At 37.6% G+C, this 24,887-nt stretch overlaps 1 protein-coding gene and 1 long non-coding RNA gene across 21 annotated transcripts in view; one reads left to right on the forward strand and one right to left on the reverse strand.

Moving 5' to 3' along the window:
• CEP170 (centrosomal protein 170) overlaps positions 1-24,887 on the forward strand; it is a 128,039-nt gene that overhangs the window by 32,537 nt on the left and 70,615 nt on the right. For all 17 annotated transcript variants that reach the window (XR_006199160.1, XM_042926479.1, XM_042926483.1 and 14 more), the window contains exons 2-4: positions 2,315-2,460; positions 16,992-17,081; positions 24,230-24,308. Coding sequence is in view for 16 of the 17 variants with exons in the window: in XM_042926479.1 (XP_042782413.1) it covers positions 2,356-2,460; positions 16,992-17,081; positions 24,230-24,308 (274 nt within the window). In the remaining variant the exon portion in view is untranslated. The remainder of the gene's footprint in view (positions 1-2,314; positions 2,461-16,991; positions 17,082-24,229; positions 24,309-24,887) is intronic.
• Positions 17,954-24,887, reverse strand: part of LOC122212480 — a 47,517-nt gene continuing 40,583 nt past the window's right edge. For 3 of the 4 annotated variants that reach the window (XR_006199163.1, XR_006199164.1, XR_006199161.1), the window contains one exon: positions 19,125-19,894. This is a non-coding gene — a long non-coding RNA (uncharacterized LOC122212480). Of the gene's footprint in view, positions 18,621-19,124; positions 19,895-24,887 lie in introns of those variants that run through there. The other variant, XR_006199162.1, reaches the window with a different exon arrangement.

Genomic DNA, 24,887 nt, shown 5'->3' on the forward strand with positions numbered 1-24,887 from the left:
GAACCAAGAGTCAGATTCTTGATCTGTTAGTCTGACTCCAAGATTTAGGTTCTAAATGACATCACCATGTTCTCTAGGATAGTAGTTCTCAAAGCTCAATCCACAGGCCTCTGGGAGTTCCTGAAACCATTTCAAAGGTCATGAGGTCAAAGCTATTTTAAAAATAATATCAAACATAATTGGCCTTTTATATTGTATTGACATTTGAGTTGCTAGTATAAAAAGAGTGGTGGGTAAAGCTGCTGGCTTCTAGCAGAGATCTAGGTATTAGCACCAAATTATACTAACAGTAATTTACCGCCATGCACGTGCAGTTAAGGGAGGAGAAAAAACCAGTTTCACTTAAGAATGCCCTTGATAGGGGCACCTGGGTGGCTCAGTCAGTTAAGCAGCTGACTTCAGCTCAGGTCATGATCTCATGGTCTGTGAGTTCGAGCCCTGTTTCGGGCTCTGTGCTGACAGCTCGGAGCCTGGAGGCTGCTTCAGATTCTGTGTCTCCCTTTCTCTCTGCCCCTCCCCTGCTTGCACTCTGTCTCTCTCTGTCTCTCAAAAATAATAAACACTAAAAAAAATTTTTTTTAAATGTCCTTGATCAAGTGGTAAAAATGGAAGTCACATCTTTTTAATATTCTGTAGAAGTAATTGGAAGCACATGTAAAACACTTATATTGAATTCCAAAGTACCATGGTTGTCTCAAGGAAAAGCATTTGTGCCGTTGTTTGAGTTGTGAACTGCACTACAGGCTTGTTTCATGGACCACCTTGTTACTTGAAACAACGACTGACAGATTAATGGTTTTGTACACTTGAGTGTTTGGCAAACAAAGTAAGCCTGTCACCTCCAAAGAAAAGAATTGGTAGTAGTTTTTTGCCAATAAGATTTGAGCTTTCAAGAGAAAATTAGAACTTTAGAAACCTTGGTTCTGCCACCATGAGCCTCACAGGTACCCAGTACTTGACTTTTCTGAGAAGGTGAGATGGGTGATAAAGTTAGCAGATGTGATGTTTTAATAATAAAGTGAACATGTTAACCTTTGGGAGACTGTGTAACTCAGGGACAGTGTTCCCAAGATCCCTTCAGAGCTGAAGATGGGTATTTACATAACACACTATAAAAGTGTTAAGATTTCATATTACAAATAAATTTCAAGAAACTACCATTATTGAAGTTTTGATATTAATATCAAAATTAACACTACAGTTATTTGAGAAGACTATTAAATTACATTTCCCTTTTCTAACTATCTGAATGAAGTCAGGCCTTTAAATATTTCAAGTTCAACAGTGTGCTGACAACAGATTGAATGCAGAGCAAATGCAAAAATCTATTATGCTAGACATTAAAAAGATTTTTTTAATGAAAAAGATTTTTCATTAAAATGTTAATTTATTATAAATGAATTAATAAATTTTAGTTGCTCAGGTTTCATTGTTTTTATATGGTAAATATTAATATATATAATCCACATAAACAAAATGCTCTTTGGGTTTTTTTTTTTTTTTTTAAGAGAACAAAAGCCTAAGAATTGGTGCTGTAGAAAAATGTACTAAGAAAGTGAAATACATGTGAGGAGAGAAATTGAAATTGCATCTTTCTGAAAGTTCTTTTGGTGGTTACACTTAGTTGATTAAGAGCAATTTCTTTAGTTTTTATTGTTCTTAATTAGATCTCAGATGTATTCAAATGAACTTAGTCTTTCTTTCTCAAGTCATAAGTTAGACATTTAAGTGTATAATGCTCCTAGTGTTTACTAAGGTTAACGTGATAATAAGGTGATCATTTACTTGAGGATTAGACCTTTATTATAAGCTGTGCTCAGAGCCTTTCAGGAGTATGATAAATGTTTATTACTTGACTACTTAATTGCATAATGTCTTTCTTTTAAAAAAATTTATTTTAATGTTTGTTTAATTTTGAGAGAGAAAGTGCGCACGTGCAGGCATGCATGAGTGGGGGAGGGGCAGAGAGCAAGGGAGACACCGAATCCGAAGCAGGCTCTGGGCTGGGCTCCGAGAGCCCAATGGAGCGTTCGAACCCACAAACCCATGATTGAGCTCAGACACTCAACCGACTGAGCCACCCAGGCACCCTTTGTCTGTCTTCTTAATTGAACTCTTCACGGAGTCTGTGGACTTAAATTACTAACGAGAATTTGGTAGATGTGCCATGTCTGAGGGCCTCTGGATGGTCTGTTTACTTACAGTAGGAGCAGATGAAGAACCAAGTTCTATTCTTAGGCCTGCTTGAAGGGTTTGGTGAATCGATACCAAAGCTAAATATCTGAATGTATGTTTTTCTTGAATATCTCTGCAGGATGACGTAGCTTTGCCGAAGACTTAGAAGCTAAGCAGAAAATGAGCTTAACATCCTGGTTTTTGGTGAGCAGTGGAGGCACTCGCCACAGGCTGCCACGAGAAATGATTTTTGTTGGAAGAGATGACTGTGAGCTCATGTTGCAGGTAATTGCATCAAACTTTTGTGCCTCCACTCAAAACCCGGGACTGGTATAAAATGTGTCCACTCAGAACCTGGGACTGGTATAAAATGTTTTTCTGTTCCATTGGAAAACAACACTACATGGATTTGAACTTTCTGACCCTTCCTCTTTTAGCTCCACCTATCAGTTTAATTCATTTTTTCCCTCTTGAATCCTCTAAAAATAAGTTGTAAGTCTTGGGGAATGTATTTTCAAAAGTGAGAGCTCAGAGTAGAGTTTATTCTTAAGTAAGAAGTTTCACATTATATACTTCAAAAATAAGACTTGTAAATAATTCATAAAATTGGCATAGCATGAAGTAAAACTGAATTTTAATCACAGATGTTTCAACAACACTGAAAGTAGTTTCTCTGTTTCTTTTAGAGATGTTCATTGAGATACCTTTCAGTAGTTTGAGCATAATTAAAGATTGTTGGTTATTTACTGCATTATGTATAAAGGAGTTACTTTTAAAACATACTTTGAAGATATCTTTGAGTAAAGTAATTAGCAAAAGAATTGATCTCCAGAGTTTTGAGAATTTGGTTATTTTAATAAGTCCTGGTACTTTTTTTTTTTTTTTTTTAAACATTTATTTATTTTTGAGAGACAGAGAGAGACAGAGCACAAGTAGGGGAGGGGCAGAGAGAGGGAGACACAGAATCTGAGGCAGCCTGAACTGTCAACACAGAGCCCGACACAGGGCTCAAATCCACAAACTGCAAGATTATGACCTGAGCTGAAGTCGGACGCTTAACCGACTGAGCCACCCAGGCACCCCAATAAGTCCTGGTACTTTTGAATAAAGTCTTATCCTCTTATTCTTCCTCCCTTTTTTTTTTTTTTTTTTTTTTGTTAAAAGCCTTAAGCAAATACTTAGAATAGAAATGTTTATTCTGTTAGCCCATTGGTTCTTAACTGGGGCAATCCTGTCTTCCCCTGCCCAAAGGACATTTGACAATATCTAGAGACATTTTGATTGTTACAAGTGATGGGAGGTTGGAGGTGGTTGCTATTGACATTTAGTAGGTAGAGACCAAGAAGCCAAGTGTGCTGCTAAGCATCCTACAATGTACAGCATACTTTCCCCACTCCCCCCACCCCAACACACACTGCAAGGAAGTATGTGGCCCCGAATGTCTGCAGTGCTGAGATTGAGAAACCCTGCATTTTCCCTAGAAAAATCAAACTTGCATGTGTTTGTATACATGTTTATTTTAAAATTAGGGAACTTACTTTATAGTTTGAAGCAATAAAAGTAAAGCCACCATACAGCTATGTTAGTTTGGTATGTAAATGCAGTATGTAAGTATAGCATATGAGTAAGTTGCATATATAATGACACCTCAAACAAATTCACTGCGAGAAATAGAATAATACAGAGATCTGCTTCTCAGTGAGATGGAGTGTTGAGAGTGGCAACTGAGAAAAAGGCAGTGGTGATTCTGTTTGGATAAAGGCCTCCTGGAACTGGGCCATATCTTAGGTTCAAATAGGGGGAGCTCATTTATCAGAGAATGGAAGTGGTGCCTTCTATGTGGCATCTCTATCAACCAGCCAAGAAATGTGGGAATGGTTGTTCCGGAGCTTCCTACATTGAGATAAGGAATGTGAAGAGACGTGACTGACAAGGTCATAGTTTTCCTGGACTATGTATAACAAATGGAAGTTGTCTGACAGTAAGTGAGGTGGGCAGAGAAAGCTGTGAGTCCAAGGAGACCAAGGTGGGTTCCAGTTCACAGGACACAGTATCAGAGTGGAAAGAGTTACACAGAGAAGGAACTTTGCAGAGGTAATCCCTGAGTATGAGGTTGAGTACTGATCACATACAAGTGAGGAAACTAACCAAAGGCAGTGGGGAAAAAACACTCAAAAGGATTAGAGTTAACAGTGTGGGACACTAATAGGGTCAGGAATGGTGCCTGTCTTAACAGCCAGACTGGAAAACCTTCTGAGTCACACACAGGGCATTGATCTCTACCCCCTCAGTAGTGGGGAGTCGTTTACCATAGACTGAGTTCTAGCCTCATCTAAATCTTAAAAACAGTACCCAAAAGGGTCACACTCTTTTCAAGTAATTTAACTGTGTCCCATAACAAAGTTCAAGAATATGTATAGGAACACAGAAATATTTAACACCCTCAAAAGGCAAAATCTATGGTGTCTGGCATGCAATAAAAAATCACCAGTCTTGTAAAGAAGCAGGGAAGTGTGGCCCATTATAAAGACTGATGATAAAAGATGTTTTGTTTCTGAAGAGTTTGGCTAAGTTTAGCAAAGTCTGACAAAATAAAAAAAAAGTAGTAAAACGGTAAAATCTTGAAGAAGATTTCAAAACTTATTATTATAAAGCTAGCGTCGCTGGCTTTTATAAAGGTAGACATATAGACAAGTGGAATAGAATAGAGAGTCCAGAAATAAACCCCTATGTATCTGTAGCTGTTGTGGTTTGAGTTGTGGCCCCTCAAAAAGGTATATTAAAGTCCTAAACTTCCATACCTATGAATGTGACCTTATTTGGAAATAAAGTCTTTGGGGATATAACCAAGTTAAGATAAAGTCATTAGGGTAGACTCTAATCCAGTATGACCTCGTATCCTTATAAGGAAAGGAAAAGACAGACACAAAAGGAAAATAGCTATGTAAAGATAGAAACAGAGATTAGAGTTATGCTACCAGAATCCAAGGAACACCTGAGTCTACCAGAAGCTGGAAGAGGCAAGGAAAAATAAGATCCTCCCCTAGAAGTGTTGGAAGAAGTATGGCCCTACCAACACCTTGACTTTAGACTTTTATTTGTTTATTTATTTTTAATTTTTTAAATGTTTATTTTTGAGATGAGAGAGCGAGCAAGCGGGGAAGGGGCAGAGAGGGGGACAGAGGATCTGAAGGAGGCTCTGTGCTGACAGCAGAGAGCTCCATGCAGGGCTCAATCTCACAAACCGTGAGATCATGACCTGAGCCAAGGTCGGATGCTTAACCAGCTGAACCACCCAGGCACCCCTGATTTTAGACTTTTAGAGTCCAGGCTATGAGAGAATTAACTTGTGTTGTTTTAAGCCACCTAGGCACCTAGTTTGTTATGGTACTCCTAGGACACCATTACGATGGCAATTGAGTTTTTAGAAGGCTGTTAAGTTTATTCAGTGGAGCTAAGAATGACTATGGCAGAGGAAGCTTGGGACAGCTGGATTTCCACATACAAAAGAATGAAGTTGGACCCTTGCTGCATACCACATGTAAAAATTAACTCAAAATGGATCAATGACCTAAATATAAGAGATAAAGCCATAAAACTCACAGAAGAAAACATAGGGATACGTCATCATGACCTTGAATATGGCAGTGGAATCTTAGGTATGACACCATAGCACCAGCAACAAAAGAAAAAGGTAAATTAGACTTCATTAAAATTAAAAACTTGTGTATATAAGGATATTGCCAAGAGAGTGAAAAGACAACTGGCAGAATGGGAGAAAATATTTGCAAAACTATATATCTTATAAAGATTTAATATCCGGAGTATATGAAGAATTCTTACAACTCAACAACAGAAACCAGCCAACTTAAAAAATGAGCGAAAGACTTTACTGGTCATTTCTTAGAAGAAGATACAATAATGCTCAATAAACACGTGAAAAGAAGATGCTCGACATCGTTCATCATTGAGAAATGCAGATCAAAACCTCAGTGAGTTACCACTTCACATCTGTTAAGCTGGCTATAATTTTGTTACAAGAGGAAAATGGGCACCTCGGGTGGCTCAGTCTGTTGAGCGTCCAGCTCTTGATTTCAGTTCAGGTCATGATCTCATGGTTTGTGGGTTCAAGCCCTGCATCAGGCTCTGAGCTGGGCGTGGATCTTGCATAAGATTCTCTTCCCCCCCCCCTCTCTTTGCCCTTCCCCCCACTGTCTGTCTGTCTCTGTCTCCTCAAAATAAATAAATTAAAAAAAAAAAAGGAAAATGTTGGTGAAGATGCAGAGAAATTGAAATTCTTATATGTCGCTGGTGGGAATGTAAAATGGTGTCAGTGCTGCAGAAATAGTGCTTCCTCAAAAAGCTGAACATAAAATTTCCATGTGACCAGCAGTTCCACTTTTATATATATACCCACAGTAATTGAAAGCAAGGTCTCTGGGCTCCTGGGTGGCTCAGTTGGTTAAGTGTCCAACTCTTGATTTCAGCTCAGGTCATGACCTTATGGGTCCTGAGATCGAGCCCAGTGTTCAGGCTCCATGCTGAATGTGGCACCTGCTTGGGATTCTTTCTCTCCCACGGTCTCTGCCCCTCCTTCTCTCATGCAAGCGTGCGCTCTCTAGAAATAAACTTTTTTTTTTTTTTTAAAAGCAAGGTTTCAAACAGATACTTGTATGAATTATACGTACATTATTCACAGTAGCGAAAAGGTGAAAACAACCCAAGTGTCCAGGCACAAATGAATGGATGAAATGCAGTGTATACATCCACTGGATTATTCATCTGTAACAAGGAATGAAGTTCTCATATATGCTGTAACATAAATGAACCTTGAAAATCTTATGCTAAGTGAAATAAGCCAGACACAAAGGACAAACACTACATGATCATTTCTTTGAAAATAGCTAGAATAGGCAAATTTACAGACATAGGATGAGTCAGAAGCTACCAGTGGCTGGGGGAAAGAAGATTAGGGAGTTATTTCTTAGGAGTTTCTGTTTGAGGTGATAAAAATTTTTTGGAAATAGATAGTGGTGCATAACATTGTGAATTTAATTAATGCCACTGAATTGTACACTTACAAATGGTTAAGATGGCAAATATTATGTTATATATATATATATATATATATATAAATTTATATAAATTTATATATATTTATATATATATATCACCATAATGAAAAAAGGAAATCGATGGCAGTAGAATTTTAAAATATCTTTGAATTGATACATTTGATTCATACTGCCTTTATAACAGAAATTTAAAACAAAAATCAGTATTATTTTAATGAGTAGAACCAATATCACAGTATTATAAAGTCAAAAATTTAAAGAACATTTTTATTTAAATTTATAAATGTGATATGGACATCTATCCTATTTATGACTGTTTTTGTTTATGCTTTATTTTTTAAATAGAATGTAAAAGAGATGAGAGATCTCCATGATCAGGCAGGGCAAAGAAACAGTTTTGAACCGTTCTCAGTCTCCACCCCTAAAGATAACTTCTGCCCTTTATCTGATAGTAGCACACTGGTTTTAGCGCTGTTCTCGACTCTGTGTATTCTCTGAAAGAGATCCAGGAAGAGATTGGCATGCTGGTCATTTGCTAGTCTGAATCAATTAATAGTCCTCTTCCTAGCACTGAAAGACATACGTGGAAGTAAGAACAAATATTTGCAAATTGTATTTAGTTTTTAACTGATTTAATGTTAATTTAATCTTTCCTAGTATAGGAGTAAAATGATACTTAAAATCTTTTATGTCATTTCTGAAAAATGGACTATAGTGGTAGAAAAGTGAAGAATTTTGCATTTATACATGCAAAATATATTTGTTTTAAAAGATTAGTGCTGTAGAATTGATGAAATTATGTTTTCCTTTTAAAGGCCTGACATAGCTTAAATGGTTCTGCATTGGTTAGGTCAGTCAGTGTGGTAATTAAAATTGTTAGTAGTGCAAATAGCTAATATTTGATTGCTTTTTAATGAATAAATAAGAGTTCTTTAAGAATTTGGTTGACCTAAGTCTGCATTTATGGTTTTAAGCCCTCCATTTTTAATGTACAGGAAATCACTTGTTAAATTTTAGAATCTCTGCCTCTGAATAATTTTAAGTAATTTCTTACATGTAAAGATTTCAACTACAACTAGATTTGCTGGCATTAAAAAAAATACTTTGATGATAATATGGCTTAAACCCAGTGCAGAAGAGAAATAAATGATCTATAAGGTTAAATGATCTGTTTGATTATAATTAATTTTTTTTTGTTATTTTATGACAAAAAATAAAGATTTTTGAATTTTATATTTTTTGTTACTTCATCTCATTCCAAAAAAAGTACTCTAAAGAATATGATCATCCAGAAGAAAATGTGCCTGGATACTGAAGAGTAGGTAATTACACAAAAGATTCTGGATGAGTTTTCTCACTTAGCTTGGAAGCTTCCAGCAAATTATGCAGACTTGCTGTGCCTGTCTCTGGCTGTAGACAGATGATTGTGCTCTTTCGTAAGACATATTATGCAAGATGAATCTTGCATAGCCATGGATGAAAACCCATAAAGTATAATTTATTAGATAAAAATTATGCTTTGGAGCAACACATGAATATCACTGTTAACAGTACATTCTATTTAAATAGTACTTTCTATTTCTCATTGTTCATTTATGTGATTTTTAGATGTTGCTCTCAACAGTTTTCTAAAAGATACAGTCATCCCCATTTTTACAGATGGTAAAATCAAGATTTGGAAAGAGTTGGTCACTGGGCCAATATCATACAACCATTAAGTCATGGAAGCTGGTGTTAGAACCTTTATCATTTTGGCTCGAAAATCAAATGACCTTTCTCTTCCACCACTTAGCAGCTACTGCGTGCATGTGTGTGTGTGTGTGTGTGTGTGTGTAACCTAAAAAGGACTTAATAACTTAATTCTTCTAGTAAACATGTTTAAACACTTCTTGCAACATATGGTATACTTCTAAGTACAAATAAAGTTGCATTTTAAAAAGTTTGTTACCTAAATTCTAATTTTACCGTCATAAAAATTTTTTAATTTTTCTTTTAATGTTTATTTTTGAGAGAGACAGAGTGTGAGCGGGGGAGGGGCAGAGAGAGGGGGAGACACAGAATCTGATGCAGGCTTCAGGCTCTGAGCTGTCAGCACAGATCTTGACGCTGGGCTCGAATTCACGAACTCTGAGATCATGACCTGAGTCAAAGTTGGACGCTTAACCAACTGAGCCACCCAGGTGCCCCATCTTCATAAAATTTTTAATTGCACCAAATGATTGAATTTTGCTCTGTTTTGAGAAATACCATCATACTAACTGAAATAGCAAAATTACATTTGACTTACTATTTTAATGTTTTTCACTCTGGTGTAAGAACAGTTTCCAGGAGGGTAATGAATGGTATGTTTTAAAGATCATAGGTAACATATTTTCAAAATATGTCTTTTGGAGCACATAGCAAAGGATAAATCACTATTTATTATTCTGATTGTAAAAATGCAGTTGGGTTTTTAAAGAGTCTTTCAGTCACAGTGCCTTTTTTTTTTTTTTTTTTGATGAAACAGCAAAACTGTATTTGATTGTTGGATATGAAATTTACTGTCACATAATTAAAAGGGACTGCTTCAGAGAAAGAAGCATAAAAATAAAATGTGATTTTTAATATGAAATTTATTGTCAAATTGGTTTCCATACAACACCCAGTGCTCATACCAACAGGTGTCCTCCTCAATGCCCATCACCCACTTTCCCCTCTCCCCCACCCCCCATCAACCCTCAGTTTGTTCTCAGTTTTTAACAGTCTCTTATGGTTTGCCTCCTTCCCTCTCTCTAACTTTTTTTTCCCCCTTCCCCTCCCCCATGGTCTTCTGTTAAGTTTCTCAGGATCCACCTAAGAGTGAAAACATACGGTATCTGTCTTTCTCTGTATGACTTACTTCACTTAGCATAACACTCTCCACTTCCATCCACATTGCTACAAAGGGCCATATTTCATTCTTTCTCATTGCCACGTAGTACTCCATTGTGTATATAAACCACAATTTCTTTATCCATTCGTCAGTTGATGGACATTTAGGCTCTTTCCATAATTTGGCTATTGTTGAGAGTGCTGTTATAAACATTGGGGTACAATTGCCCCTATGCATCAGCACTCCTGTATCCCTTGGGTAAATTCCTAGCAGTGCTATTGCTGGGTCATAGGGTAGGTCTATTTTTAATTTTCTGAGGAACCTCCACACTGTTTTCCAGAGCGGCTGCACCAGTTTGCATTCCCACCAACAGTGCAAGAGGGTTCCCGTTTCTCCACATCCTCACCAGCATCTATAGTCTCCTGATTTGTTCATTTTAGCCACTCTGACTGGCATGAGGTGGTATCTGAGTGTGGTTTTGAGTTGTATTTCCCTGATGAGGAGTGACGTTGAGCATCTTTTCATGTGCCTGTTGGCCATCCGGATGTCTTCTTTAGAGAAGTGTCTAGTCATGTCTTCTGCCCATTTGTTCACTGGATTATTTGTTTTTCGGGTGCGGAGTTTGGTGAGTTCTTCATAGATTTTGGATACTAGCCCTTTGTCTGATACAGCCACAGTGTCTTTATTTATTTATTTATTTTTTTTAATTTTTTTTTAACGTTTATTTATTTTTGAGACAGAGAGAGACAGAGTATGAACAGGGGAGGGGCAGAGAGAGAGGGAGACACAGAATCTGAAACAGGCTCCAGGCTCTGAGCTGTTGGCACAGAGCCCGACATGGGGCTCGAACCCACGGACCATGAGATCATGACCTGAGCCGAAGTCAGATGCTCAACCGACCAAGCCACCCAGGCGCCCCAGCCACAGTGTCTTTAAAAAATACTTTAAAACAGTGATGACACACCATGGCCATCTTTCTTTTTCTCTTCAGGTTTTTTTAGTCTGTGTGTCCATGTATGTCTGTGTTTTTCTTAAATGTTTTAATAGGAAAAATAAATAATACAAGAAGTAATAATAATGTTAAAAAGTAACCATTTCATATCCAAAGCATATGTGACACATATTAGGTGGTCATTGGTGCCACTTCATGTTAGCTTTTAGGTAGAGATTTGCTTTTTATTGTGCCTGGCCTGGAATTGTGTTTTTGTGTTTTTAGTTGATTTGATAACAGGCTTTTTGTTGTTTGTTTTTTATTTTGTTTTGTTTTGTTTTTGCAGAAAAGGAAATATTCTTAAACAAATGAAACCATATTATTACTTCATTTTTATACTCTTATTTTCCAAAATTTCCTGGTTTTATAATTATCTTGTCTGGGGGCCAGAATTTTGTTGTGACTGCTTTGGTTCTGTTGTTTAAAGCTACCCAGTTTGTAGGTTTCTTAAAATTTGGTCTGATCTTTGTAAGTTCAGTACTTTTGATATTTTAATCTCTAAGAAAATTTTTCTACCTTCATTCTTTATGAAGTGAGATTGGCTAAACAGCATGTATTTTCTTTCTAATAAACCTTTCCTGAGCACCTACAATGCACTAGGCCCTGTGCTGGCTTCCAAGGGATCAGTGCATATCCCAGGCAGGGTCTCCCTGTCCTTGAGGGCTTATTATCTAGTAGAAGGAGATGTGCATGTAAACAAATATAGACGTTACGACATAGAATGTTGATGTGGGATGCACAAAAGACAGATTAATCAGTCCCTACCTGCAAGGACATAAGATGAGAAGTGTGGAAAGAACTCATGGAGGAAATGGCTTGAGCTGAATCTTAAAGATGAATAAATGGTTTCTGGAAGGTTTAGAGTATGATGGAGTCCATGGTATTAAAGACAGCATGACCATGTTCAGTGTCTGTTTAGGTAATTAAAATAGTTCCTTATAATTTATGTATAGAATATGAAGGCAAACATTTGGAAGTTAAAAGAGACCAGACCTTGGAGGGCATGTGCTGAATTAAAGCTTGTATGTTTCACCTTAACCAGCAAGTACACTTAGGAGGTTTTGCACAGGGAAATACTGCCTTTTTAAATGTCTCCCTGTTATGTCTTTGAAACCTTACAAACAAACCTGTGAGATTAGTCTATCTTCTTTATAGATGACTCAACAAAGATTAGTCATTTTACCAAGGTCACACAGCTGCCAGATGTTGTGACCTGTTCTTTTGGACTCCAGCACCTGCTCTTTAAACTATCACTCTACATTCATTACTGCTAAGGAACTGGAGCTTGGAATCGGTGGAAGCACTTAGGAGGTGATAATAATCTAGAAAGTAAGGCAAAGTTCAAGAGAAGAGAGAATTCTTTGAAATGAAAAGGCAACAGAGTGCTAGCGGGAAGTTAGGATGTGCTTTCTAGTTATATAATGAGGGACGGGGAGAAAAAGAGTTTCAGATCTATTGTTTTTGGCATAGAAATGAATATAATAGAGGTACAGAAGATGCACTTTTGGGGAATAAGATAATGAGTTTGAGGTTCTGAAGGGACATCCAGATTGAGATATTCAGTAGAAAGCAGGAAATAAATATGTGAAGCAGAGCCAGAGTAGTCTGGGCAGAAGGTAGAGGTTTAGTAGAGTTTTGAGCATGAAGAGGTAGCAGAAGCCAGGGGGAGCTGTATTACAGAAAGGGAGGTAAAGTCGGGGTGACAGGTGGTTGCGTGGGAGAAAAGGAAGGGTCGGAGTATTAGATGTCCTGCTGCAGTCAGAGAACTGAGGTAGCATACTTGTCAATTATTGTAAATAAGTGAGGGAACTGGAAGAATAGAGGAATGTAGTCCTAGAGAAAAATACTGCAGTTTAGATTCCAGAGATAGAATCAGTTTTGTAGAAGGTCTAAGCAATGGGAGCAGTATGCCAGGATAGGGTATGGAGTTTGGTTGTGGAAGTCAAGAAGGCCAGATTTTTATATGGGTTGTCTACATAGATGTTGAAAATCAGTCACGATGAAGTAGGAGTTTGTACAAAGAGAAAGACTGAACCGTAACTCCCAAACTTCAGTCAGAAAGTGAGAATGAGGGCTTCGTGTGACTCTTGATCTTGGGTCATAGAGTTCAAGCCTCACTTTGGGGGTACAGTTTACTCAAAACAAAGAGTGACCACAGATGATTGCAGCAACCTAGGAAGGGTGTGTGTGTGTGTGTGTGTGAGTGTGTGTGTGTGTGTGTGTATGTATGTATGGAAATATATAGTATGTATATATACTTGTATTTATATTTATAGGTGCATAACAAGAACTTCAAAAAAGGAAAGGGCTTTTCCCCTTCAGGGGGAAAGTAATGGCCAAAAGCCACAGTATAAACTGTGTGAATTCATTCTGTGTCTCTGAATTCAGCAGAATGGTGGATTTGGGAGGACAGCATCCACTTTAAAGGAATGCTGTAGAAATAGTGTTCTCAGGGGGAAAACCAGATTTCAGTTAAAGGAAGGAAGTAGGAGGTAAATATCTGTGAGAGCTTGAGAATGAAGAGTTTCCGGTAAGGCGGATTCTCAGCAGCAATGCAAAGCCTTGGGAAGAGAGTCTTTCTAGACAGTGAAAATCAAGAGGGAGGAGGCACACTCTTCTGGATATTACCTATAAGGAGATAGTGACTAGAGGGTCTTGATTTTTGTTTTTTTTTACTGAGGTGTAATTGAGTTACAACATTATTAGTTTAAAGTGAACTGCAATAATCATATGTATATAGTGAGAAGCGATCACTGTAGTAAGTGTAATTAATATTAGTTCCCCTACAAAGCTGCAGAAAAAATTTGTTTGCTTGTGATAAGGAGGCTTGCATTCTTATTGGAGGCTTAAAGTGACAAGAATAACAGAACTGGTAAAAATTGACAATCTTTGCAGTTTATGCCTGATCAGCTAAGACTTTCCCGTTAGAATCAGAAACTCGATGAAGTTACAGTCTTTGTTAGGATTTAAATTATATGCTTCTGAGATACTATTGGATTTCCATTGAGATAGCCAAATGGGTTGTGAAAATTAAGTTGTAACACACCTTCTCCTGGCTAGTTTAATCTAGAGAAAATGAGAATATGATTATCTGGAAATGAAAATGGGTTAATTAATACTTAAGTGGTTAGATGTAAAAAGCAAACCTTTCTTATTCCTTCAGTTTTTCTTGACCACTCACTTAGATGTATTCTCTATAATCTTGGCTTTTTGCTGAATTTCTTTGATGGGTACTGAAACACACTGGCACCTTGAAGACAGTGGATAACCAAAAACAGGAATGTTTTGTTTTGCTTTCTTTCCTTGGCTGTTACTTTTTAAAGAGTTACACAAATGGGAATGACTTGTTCTGTTTTATGATAACTCTAGCCTTAAGTTTGTAAGACCAATCTTCTCAAAGAGTTACTACCCTATTTACTAAGTTGCTTTTTCTGATCCCACATAACATCCTCACTCCTTCACCCCCCAACTCCAAAGTTGGTGTCTCAACTCAGTGCACTCTGTCGTTTTCTTATGTCTTAAGTTGGCTCTATGTTGTGTAGGAGGCATTCTTGCACTTACCAACCCCCATAAACATTTTGAGGGCAAGATGTATATCAGATTCAAGATTTCCAGGTTTCTGTCAAGTTGTTGACTTAGTCAAGTGGCCTCTCCTTATCTCCTCCTTAAACCATTTTGTTCTCCTTCTCTCTGGTCCGTGTTGACCACTTCCCTCCAAAGCTGTGACGACTCCCTGGCTCCATGCGCAGCCATTTGGCTTGTTTTCCGTATCTAACCGTAACTTCCCTTCCCTGTATGATTTTTCTTTTCTCTGCTCTCATTTAAATTTCCCCCCATGAATTTCAGTACACCGTGCTAAGACTTGAGCTCCTACTATTTTCTTCCTCACAGAGATTATTTATGATGGATGTTTCATTCATATTTATTAAGAGACTACATATACCTGAAATCTCAGTTGCCTTACAGCATGTGATTTTTATCGTTAGACTAATTCAACTTGGTAAATCCGCAATATGGAGGAATTATTTTCCTAATGGTGCCACATTTCTTTTTGTCACCCTAATAACTGAATTTAGGACTTCATTAAACAGAGCAACGATTTAAAACACAACAGTAAAAACTAAAAGTTTAAGTAACTTTTAGATTAATGCAGATGTTTTGTATTGGTTACAGTTATAAGTTGACACAATAATTGGTTTTCAGGTAAGTTGTAGAGAAGTGGCATTAATACTGCTCTGCCCAAAGTCGCTCTTGAGTCTGGGGTTTGCAGTTTGTCCTAGAGAAACTGAGGTTTCAGAGAAAACCAAACCAAAACCCAACTTTTAAAACTTTTAAGAATGAAAATGTACGTGTGATGAATGTTTAGGTTTTGTTGGAAGATTATTTTAGGTCGCATACTGTTTCTTTCTAACGTACTTAGAAGGAAAACCAGAACTTTTCAATATGGGATTTAAGCTAATTGAGGCAAGGACTTTTAATTTTGGTGATACTTTTTTGGATAGGACAATTTCAACTAGGATTTACGTCTGTATTGTTATTTTATTAGCTGCTGACCCTCTCCTCATTTTGTGGGTGTGGCTGGGAGTTAGGCCGAGGTTGCTGTTGGCTGTAGCTGAAAGTATCAGAAGTTAACGTTTCCTCTGGTGTCCTTGTTTCTGTCTCTCCTGTGGTTTTTTGAGTGTCCTTGGAGACCCTTTTTGTTCAATAATCTGAATTTAGCCATTTTTTCCATTGTAATCTCTTACTGTGTGCATGTGTAAACCCCTGTGGATGTGATGGTAGCATTTGGAGGGAAAGGAAGCGTTCCATAATGCTGTGATTAGTTCTCAGTCTTTCAGTGAGGTCATGACCTCCACAAGTGCATCTCATCTCTTCCTGAGGTGAGACAGGAAGGCTAGAGGAGACTGGAGTTCGGGATTCCTGTTCTCCCATGTCAGGCGCTGGTAAAAGCCACGTTGGTTGAGCACTGGTAAAGTAGTCTTCCTGGAGGACAGGCGCTTGGTGACAGAATGCTCTGGGTGTATTTCACTCTCATACTGAGGGGAACACAAGAAGAGTTTCTCCAGTCTTCACCCTGACACCCTTGTGGGGCTCCCAGGGTAAAGCTCATGAACCCATGGCAGTGATGGCCCCCAGTGCTGTGTCCCTGGGAGCTTTTGTCTGCAAGCTAGTTCGCATTCACATCTCTAGCAATTACACATCTTACCCTTAAGTTTTCTTGCCCTGCCGGCTACAGCCATGGTTTCTGTGTTCAGGAAGCTGTGATTCTCTGATTTCACCTGTCTCTCTAGTTGTCAGGGTGGCAGTTGGCCATATGACCTCAATTCTCTGATAAAATAAAGACTATTTTTGATTTTCAGTTTGTGCATCTTTTCTCTTGTAAGGATGGGACTGATGACTCCAGGCTCTTGACATGTTGGACTGGGAACTGGAAGTCCTGTCTCTTCCCATGTGGGATACTTCCTTTGCTTTTTGTATACCAAGGTTCACAGAGTAGCCCTCAGTGTTACTGAGTTCAGATTCTTTGTGGTTCTCAGACTGTTTCTTCCTGTGACTGGATTGATATTTCTTTCAATAAAAGTTTCCACAGGCCTTTATACAGTTCATCTTTCAGGTGCTTCTATCTACAGACAAGTCGCTAAGCTCTGGAGCGTGAGCGCATGTGCATGGACATCCGAAGAACATCTTCAAATTTTGGCAGCTTTCTTCTTTGGGGAGTGATGCCAAATTTGTGTTATATAGTAGTAACACAGTTTAAATCTCATTTAATCCACTTTTACTTTGATATTTCCTGATACTTATCTGTTATCCTATTAATATGAAGTATCTAGCCAAAAAACTTTGTGTTTGTTATTCTAGTATTTTCTTGTATTTACTAACTCAGAAAACTTCCTTTCAGTCCCGTAGTGTGGATAAGCAACATGCTGTAATCAATTATGACACTTCTACAGATGAACATTTGGTGAAAGATTTGGGCAGCCTAAATGGGGTAAGTGAAGATTTTCTCTTTTGCTTTATTTGAATATTTTTTTAATATTGTAAGTAAACAGATCAGGTTATAGTTGCTATTTGTGTTATATTTCCTTCTCTTTAGTTTGCATTTTACTTTCTTTCTGGGTTGTTTTTTTGTTTTTTTTTTGTTTTTTTTTGTTTTGCGTGCATGCGCAAGTTGGGGAGGAGCAGAGAGAGAGCGAGGGAGACACAGAATCCAAAGCAAGCTCCAGGCTCTGAGCTGTCAGCACAGAGCCCGGCACAGGGTTTGAACCCACAAACTGCGAGATCGTGACCTGAGCCAAACAAAGTTGGACACTTAACCAACTGAGCCACCCAGGCACCCGGGTTTGCATTTTACTTCTAAAGGCTTATTAGATACGTGGCACTTTGGGGACCATACAGTAGAATACGGAATGAGCCCATGTTCCCAAGAAACTGTATAGGCAGTAAATACAGGAATGCAGACGGTTGCTGGTTCTTACTATCCATAATGGTTAAAAAAGACTTCTTTAAGGAGATGAAATGAAATTTGACCTCACCGGATGGTTTGAATTTATATGTGGGAGAATAGTGGAAAGCCATGGCAGTAAGTATGAAAAAAAGGACTCTTGGGAGCCCAAGAAGTATAGGTTAACTTAGAAGATAAAGGTGAAAACATAGTTTGATGCCAGCTGCTGGAGAACTTTCTGTGCTAGAGTAAAAAAGACAGGAAACACATCCATTAACCTTAAACATGTGACTTTGTGATCTAAACACCAGTATTCATTATTGCTTTTCTGTATTCCTGCTTTGAAGATATTTTTGTGTTACTGCAGTGAGTTTTTTTTCCTAATTCTTCATTTGGTCTTTCCACATTGTTGGAACATAACTAGCCACAGACTAAGAGAATGCTGAAGTATTGAATAATTTCTTATTTTTTAATTTTCTAATAGCCTTGGTAATATAAGCTGATGCAATATTTGTCTACATCTGTGCTGTTGAAATTACTAAAATGAATTTAACAGAAACTAAATGTATCCCCACTGCTTCCAACTGCCACTGCTTTTTGAAATATACATTAAACTTTATGCAGATTTTGGGATGAGCACTGGGTGTTGTATGGAAACCAATTTGACAATAAACTTCATATATTGAAAAAAAAAATTAACTTTATGCAGAAATTGAACAATTATAGTGAAACATTGTTTTCTTGTTCTAAGTTGCCCTGGTACTGAAGGACTGATGTTTAATCTTTGAGATACTTTGTTTTTCTATTAGTTTTATTCTAGCCTTTATTTGTTTCTCATGGCACACAGAATTAAGTCTCAATTCAGGGTTGAACCAAAATCCCTCACATTTGACACTTTTCCAGATTCCTGCTCCCTTGGGCTTTCCCTTGTCCTGCTTCCCGAATAGTAGTTCTGCTGCTGTCCTGTCTCCTCCTCCGAATACTTTGTTAGATTTTCTTCAACCTAGTAGTTCTCCCATCTGCCTTGTCATTTAGAAAAGTTGTACTTATAAATTTATACGAGTCAAGCCCAGATTCCACTTCTTCCTGAAGGGAAGGAACAAAGGAAAGGTATTTAGGAGTATTAACTTGCTGACGTCATTAATAACACGTGGAGCAGATAAAGCAGAAACAGAGCAGACTAGGTAGAAACCGTTCTAACGTGAGACAGGTGAGTAAGCTACTGTGATTCCCAGCTCCTAGTTGCAGAACTTCTTTCGTCCTTCTCCACATCTGTAAGCCTTTGTTTTAATCTTGATTTGGGGTGCTTTCTCTGCTTTGTATTACATCTTCTTTTACTTCTCTGTCATGGTGTTGAGTCATGAGCTCCTGAACAGTCATGCATGTTTGCTCAGGAGTCTGCACAGTGCACGAATACAGTCTTTTTTTGATGAAATTGAATTTATTTTCTTTATTAAGGAATTTATGGAGAAAAGTTTTAACTTCTGTATGTGGACTGTTTTAACAATGTTATGTTCTGGTTTTAAGCCAGAAAGATTGATCTTTACCACAGTGCTATGCGTAGATGTCTTTACATTATTATCTTGGAAAACAATAAGTGAGAATTACATCACAGTGTTTTATTCTTTTAAAAGACTGTGATCAAATATAAAAATTACTTGTTTTTCATTATAAAAAGAAGTCAGGTGAAGTACTTCTAAGTTTCTCTAGGTTGACCTTTCTTCATAATTCGATTATACTCAGTAATTCTGTGGAAGATAATAACTCATAGGGGGCCACATTTGCATTTTGAACTTGAAATCAGTACCTAGATTTGAATGTCAGTCTGTAATTTACCAGTCCTAAACACAGGGACAATCACTTTCTGAAATTTGGTTTCCTCATACATCTTCATATTTGTGAGTGTGAGGACTGACAAGTTCAGTTCCCTGGTTTTAGCTTTCAGCTAATGAAATGGAAATTCCTGCTCAGTAGTACTGGCGTGGGGATGCAGCCTGACGACAGTACGTGTGAGTTTGTGCCTGTTACGGAACTTGGGAGCATCCGTCACACAAGCGATAACTGTGCTCTGACCCAGATGGCAGCCTAGGGAATACACCAGAACAGAGCTGTGAACCACCAGCTGCCGTGCGCTTAATCCGTAAGGAGACCGTTTGCTCTTCATATTCATATAACTCTAGAAATTTGAGCATCAGGTTAACAGCAGTAATTTCAGAAGTCAGGGGACACGATGTAGTGGTTATGAGCCCCGCTTGAATTCTTACCAGTGACGTAACTGTAGACGGGTTACTTAATTTTTCTGTTCCTCAACTTTTTTAATGTTCGTAGCAAAATGGCGTTTCTCTCAGGTTGTGCCAAAGCTATAAATAAGTTCATATTGTAAATGATTAGAACAGTAGGTGGTGAGCATTCAGTAAGTGCTGGCGGTGGTGGCGTGGCAAGCAAAGCAGTGACAACGAGTGCAGCACCCTGTAGCCTACATGCTTTCCAGTGAATCCACTGCCTTATTTTTTTTAAAAGCACGTACCAACTAACCCCAGCTTATAAATAACTCTTAACTGTGACCACTTTCACTCCTCCCTTTCATCCTACCCTAAAAGAACACTCCCAGGGGACCTAGATTTATACTTGATGTTATTGCTACCAAAATGAGATTGCTCTGCCTAAGGAAGCTGGAACGGGTTTTGTTGCTGATGTTATGGTGGCCTGTTTCTCTGCAAGCCCCTAGAAGCTTCTCCTATGAGAACCCTTATTTGCCTTCACTTCTTCCTGCCTCCCTCTCCCACTGGGGCACTTGCCCCTCTGAGAGCCACTGTGGCCTCTGCCATGTGCCTCCCGTGGCATTCTACCTCTGGCTTTTGTTCTAGGCTGCCCCCTCGACTCCCTGTGTTCTAGCTTCTGCTGGATCCCCTTTTCGCACTGGGGTTTCTACCAGCATCAGACCACAGTGGCGTAGAGTGGAGAGAGTATGCAGAGGAGAAGGAAAAAAGAGATGACTTTTGTCTCTGGCAGTGTGATTGGGGTGGTTACGCCCCTGGCCACTCACTCTGTTCAGATTTCCCAGAGCGTTAATACAATACACAGTGGTTATGTGGTTTTATGCAATCAATTATGCAATTTTGTTGTATGTCAAATAAATAGATGTTTTTCTAGTTTGGTTTGCTTCTATGAGCTAGTGGTTTGGAAGAGGGAGTTTGAAGAGCTGGCCTGGCTCGGGCACTCATACTTCCTTGAGTTGTAGAGAATGTGGGATTTGTAGTTCAGAGACCTCAGTGTGAATCCCAGCTCTTATTCCACTTCTGAACTCAGATGTTTGTCAATTCATTCTCTGTGCCTCCTTGTTGTTGTCTGTTCCTCCTACAAGGCACAAGTGTGATCAAATGGTGTTGACGTAAGGAATCAATCCTATTTTTCCCCATGTTTGACTTACTAAAATAGCTCCATAATTGATTTACTTAAATGATTTTTTTTTTTTTTGCCTGTTGCTCTTTGAAATTTTCTCTCCTCCTTGCGTAATTTCAGACCTTCAGGAGACTTTTTCCCTTCAGATGTTTTCACTTGCATTTTTGTAAGCTGAAACTTTGCGTTTGGCTCATATTTCCTAAGCCTTCTTAGACCTTAGGGAATATTTCTGTCATAAATGCCAGCATATTAAAATTGTATGTTTCTTGTTCTGCAAGTACCTACCTAGTATGTATGTTAAACACACAGTAGGTGCTTAATAATTAAGAGAATTGAGCTGTCTTAAGCTTTGCGTGGATCTGATTGGTCATGTTAAGCCTTTTGAGTAAAATGGTTGTTTAAGTTGAAACAATTTTAAGTAAAACTGGCTTAGAAGTGTGGCATTCCTTGTACATCAAGTATCTAATTGCTTGTCTTCTGCATACTAAACATCAGTGAATTAATGTTTTCTTTTATTCTTTTCTTTTCCATCATTTGAAAAAGCTCTTCTGTTTTGTAACTCTACATAGAATATTTTGGAAAACTCAAGGTTTAACTTTTTTTTTTAATGTTCATTTTTGAGGGAGACAGAGAGAACGTGAGTGGGGGCGGGGCAGAGAGAGAGGGAGACACAGAATCTGAAGCAGGCTCCAGGCTCCAAGCTGTCAGCACAGAGCCCTACGTGGGACTTGAACTCACGAACCATGAGATCATGACCTGAGCCAAAGTCAGACACTTAACTGAATGAGCCACCCAGGTGCCTGCCTCAGGGTGTAACTTTTAAAACACTGTAAAATGTTCATTTTGGAAATGAACATGAAATTAAAGCTTATAAATGCCTGTATTCAAAATTTTCTTTATATTAACATTTTAATCTTTCTGTGAAGGTTGTTGGAAGCTTATTTTCTAGGATTACTCATGCATCATACTAAGGTGTGATCTCAAGTTTTAGCAGTATGCCACTATCTTCATATATCTGTGCTTGAAATTAAGACTATAACTTCTAATTTTTTCTATAGATTTATAAATTGGTATTCTGTGACCTATTACAAAGTGCTAGTCTTGCATAGGAATTTGAGCATATGACCGTAATCACATAATTTCCTGTAATATTTTACTGTATGTCACTTAGGACCCTTCTGAACTTCCTCACCATGGAGGGAGCTTTCCCAGATAAGGTATTATGGCCATCTCAAATCCAATAAAATAGAAGATTTTAAAAAATGGAATTCACTAGGAAAAAAGTAATTTTTAAAGTTTCAGCCTACCAGAGGAAAACTTGGGTATTTATATGATACCTGCATTCTGAGCAGTTAAGTATAACATTGTTCTGTGTTCTGTGAATCTAGCAAATTCCAATTTAACTTCCAACGTGCCAGGAAAAATAGTCATCACCATTTGCCATCTGTGTCTAGTTGACTCTTTGTCTTTTTACAAATAATTTGCGGAAGTAAGGATAAAAGGATAATGAAAAACAACTTGAAATTTTAAGTAAAAATTAGTCATGACAAGCTCATATTTTTATTTCATATTTTTCTGGTTTTGAAAGGTACATAATACACAAAATGGGTATTGTTCATCAGTTGTCAAGGGAGACCTGGGATATATATCCGTTTTGTAAATGTTGCTTTTCAAATTTCAAGTACATATCCAGCTGGTTCTAGCTTATCATTATTTCTAGTTCTTCTTGCATTGTATTGTCAAAATGCATTATTTTTAAGACTTTGATAGCTTATAGTTTTATTAAGATGATAGCTTTCTTCTATTATTGCAAAACATTTCTCAGTTTTAGGTTTGTTAACAGAAGGTTAATTTATTTCTTTTTACATCATCTTTGCTTCTAGTTACCTGATAGATACCTGCCTTGGGCATTTATCCACTTAGAAACTAAATCAAATAAGTGTTGGAAAACATCAAAAGATGCAAGAATGCTGTGAAAATGTGAAATACAGAATTGGTCAAGTTCTTATTGAAAAATATTTAATTATTTGTTGAAATGGTACTATTTTGGATATATGGGTTGGGTTAAAATATAGCATTAAAATTAATCTCACCTTTTACATTAACTTTTTTAATGCACCTACTGGAAAATTTAATAGTATATGTTTGGCTTGCATTTGGGGCTTGCACTATATTTCTGTTGGATAGCAATGTTCTGGGCAATTCCATTTTCTTCTGTTTTCTTATTATGTTGGTCATTTTCAGCATAGTTAGAAATAATTGATGAGTAATGATAAAATAATGATGTGAAATAGCACAGTGTTTCAAAAAAAAAAAAGGAAAAATAAGATCAGTAAGATCCCATAATGTATCTTAGAGTCATAAAAAGGTCTAAAAGACTCATATGGCAATTGTGAAATAGAATAGCAGTTTTATTCCTTTTTTTTTTTTAAGTTTATTTCTTTATTTTGAGAGAGAGAGGAGAGGGCATGTGCTTGTGAGCAGGGGAAGGGTTAGAGAAGAAAGAGGGAGAGAGAGAGAATCTCAAGCAGGTCCAGAGACCAATGTGGGGCTTGAACCCATGAACTGTGAGATCACGACCAGAGCTGAAACCAGGAGTCAGACGCTCAACTGACTGAGCCGCCAGGTGTCCCAGTATTTCATTACTTTTATTCTTAGAATTCTTCTAAAGAACAAAAAGAAAATTTACTTTAAAAAATGGAATAGGGGCACCTGGGTGGCTCAGTCAGTTGAGCATCTGACTCTTGGTTTTGGTTCAGGTCATGATCCCACTGTTTTGAGTTCGAGCCCTGCATCAAGCTACTGATTGGAATTCTCTCTCTCTCTCTGCCCCTCCCCCACTCGCTCGAGCTCTCTCTCAAAATAAATAAATTTTTTTAAAAAGTAATGAAATGAAACATCAGACCTCACAAATAATTAGAATTGTCTGAAAAAAGCTAAAATTGAGTCCCCTGCATCTTGATGATATATCAAAAGTTAAGTATTTTACAATTTGCCAGCTTCACATTAGGAGCTTTTCTTAGCATCATTTTTAAATGCCTGTATTTGTCTTGGCAGCATGATGGACTTAGAGGAGGTACAGCCTGGTTCTTTGTGTGTTCAATTATTAATAAAAGACTTAGTATGAAAATCATTTATCAGCCTATAAGATGCATGGCACATTTTGTAATACACAAGCTGTGTTAGCCACCATAGCTAATGTATTTTTAAGTATAAGGTTTGAGTGTTTGTTTGTCTGAAATGTAATAATTAATACTTCATATATAACCTAAGATCTTTTTCTCTCTTTGTAGACTTTTGTGAATGATGTAAGGATTCCAGAACAGACTTATATCACCTTGAAACTTGAAGATAAGCTGAGATTTGGATATGATATCCTTATATGATTTTGTGCATTTATTGAATTTATTCATAAAGCTTTTCTGATGTACATTAACATTTCTTGATCTAAGAATTTTCAGTAAAGGCATGCTAGAAGTCTCTTTGCCCTCCCATACTAAAATACATGTTTAAAAATAATACGTATATTTTCTGGTTGTTATGCCTATTCCTAAAAATAATCCTAGAAAAGTTGATGGACTCAGCTTTTCCCCCATCCCTATAGTTTCAGCAGTGGTATTTACATGTGTAATTTGGGTATCAGAGAATGTAACAAGGAGAGGACAAAGGACTGTTTAATATTAGCCCAGCCCAGGGATTTTGTTGTTGTTTGGATGAGCATGGCACAGATCAGTGTCCCGGGAGGAGTGTGAGAACTTATCCCTACCTTTTTTTCCCATTAGTACTTTTACTCTGTTTTAAGAATTCTGTCTCTATCACTTATTTAACTCAGATTTTTCAGTATCCTATATCTTCTGAGACCCATACTCCCTGGCTCAGTTCATTATACAGTTAGTGTGTATTTAAAATTCTTTCGTTAAAAATAGGATTCTAGGGGCGCCTGGCTGGCTC

The sequence above is a fragment of the Panthera leo genome, chromosome F3, assembly GCF_018350215.1.
Source record: "Panthera leo isolate Ple1 chromosome F3, P.leo_Ple1_pat1.1, whole genome shotgun sequence".
Lineage (NCBI taxonomy): Eukaryota > Metazoa > Chordata > Mammalia > Carnivora > Felidae > Panthera > Panthera leo.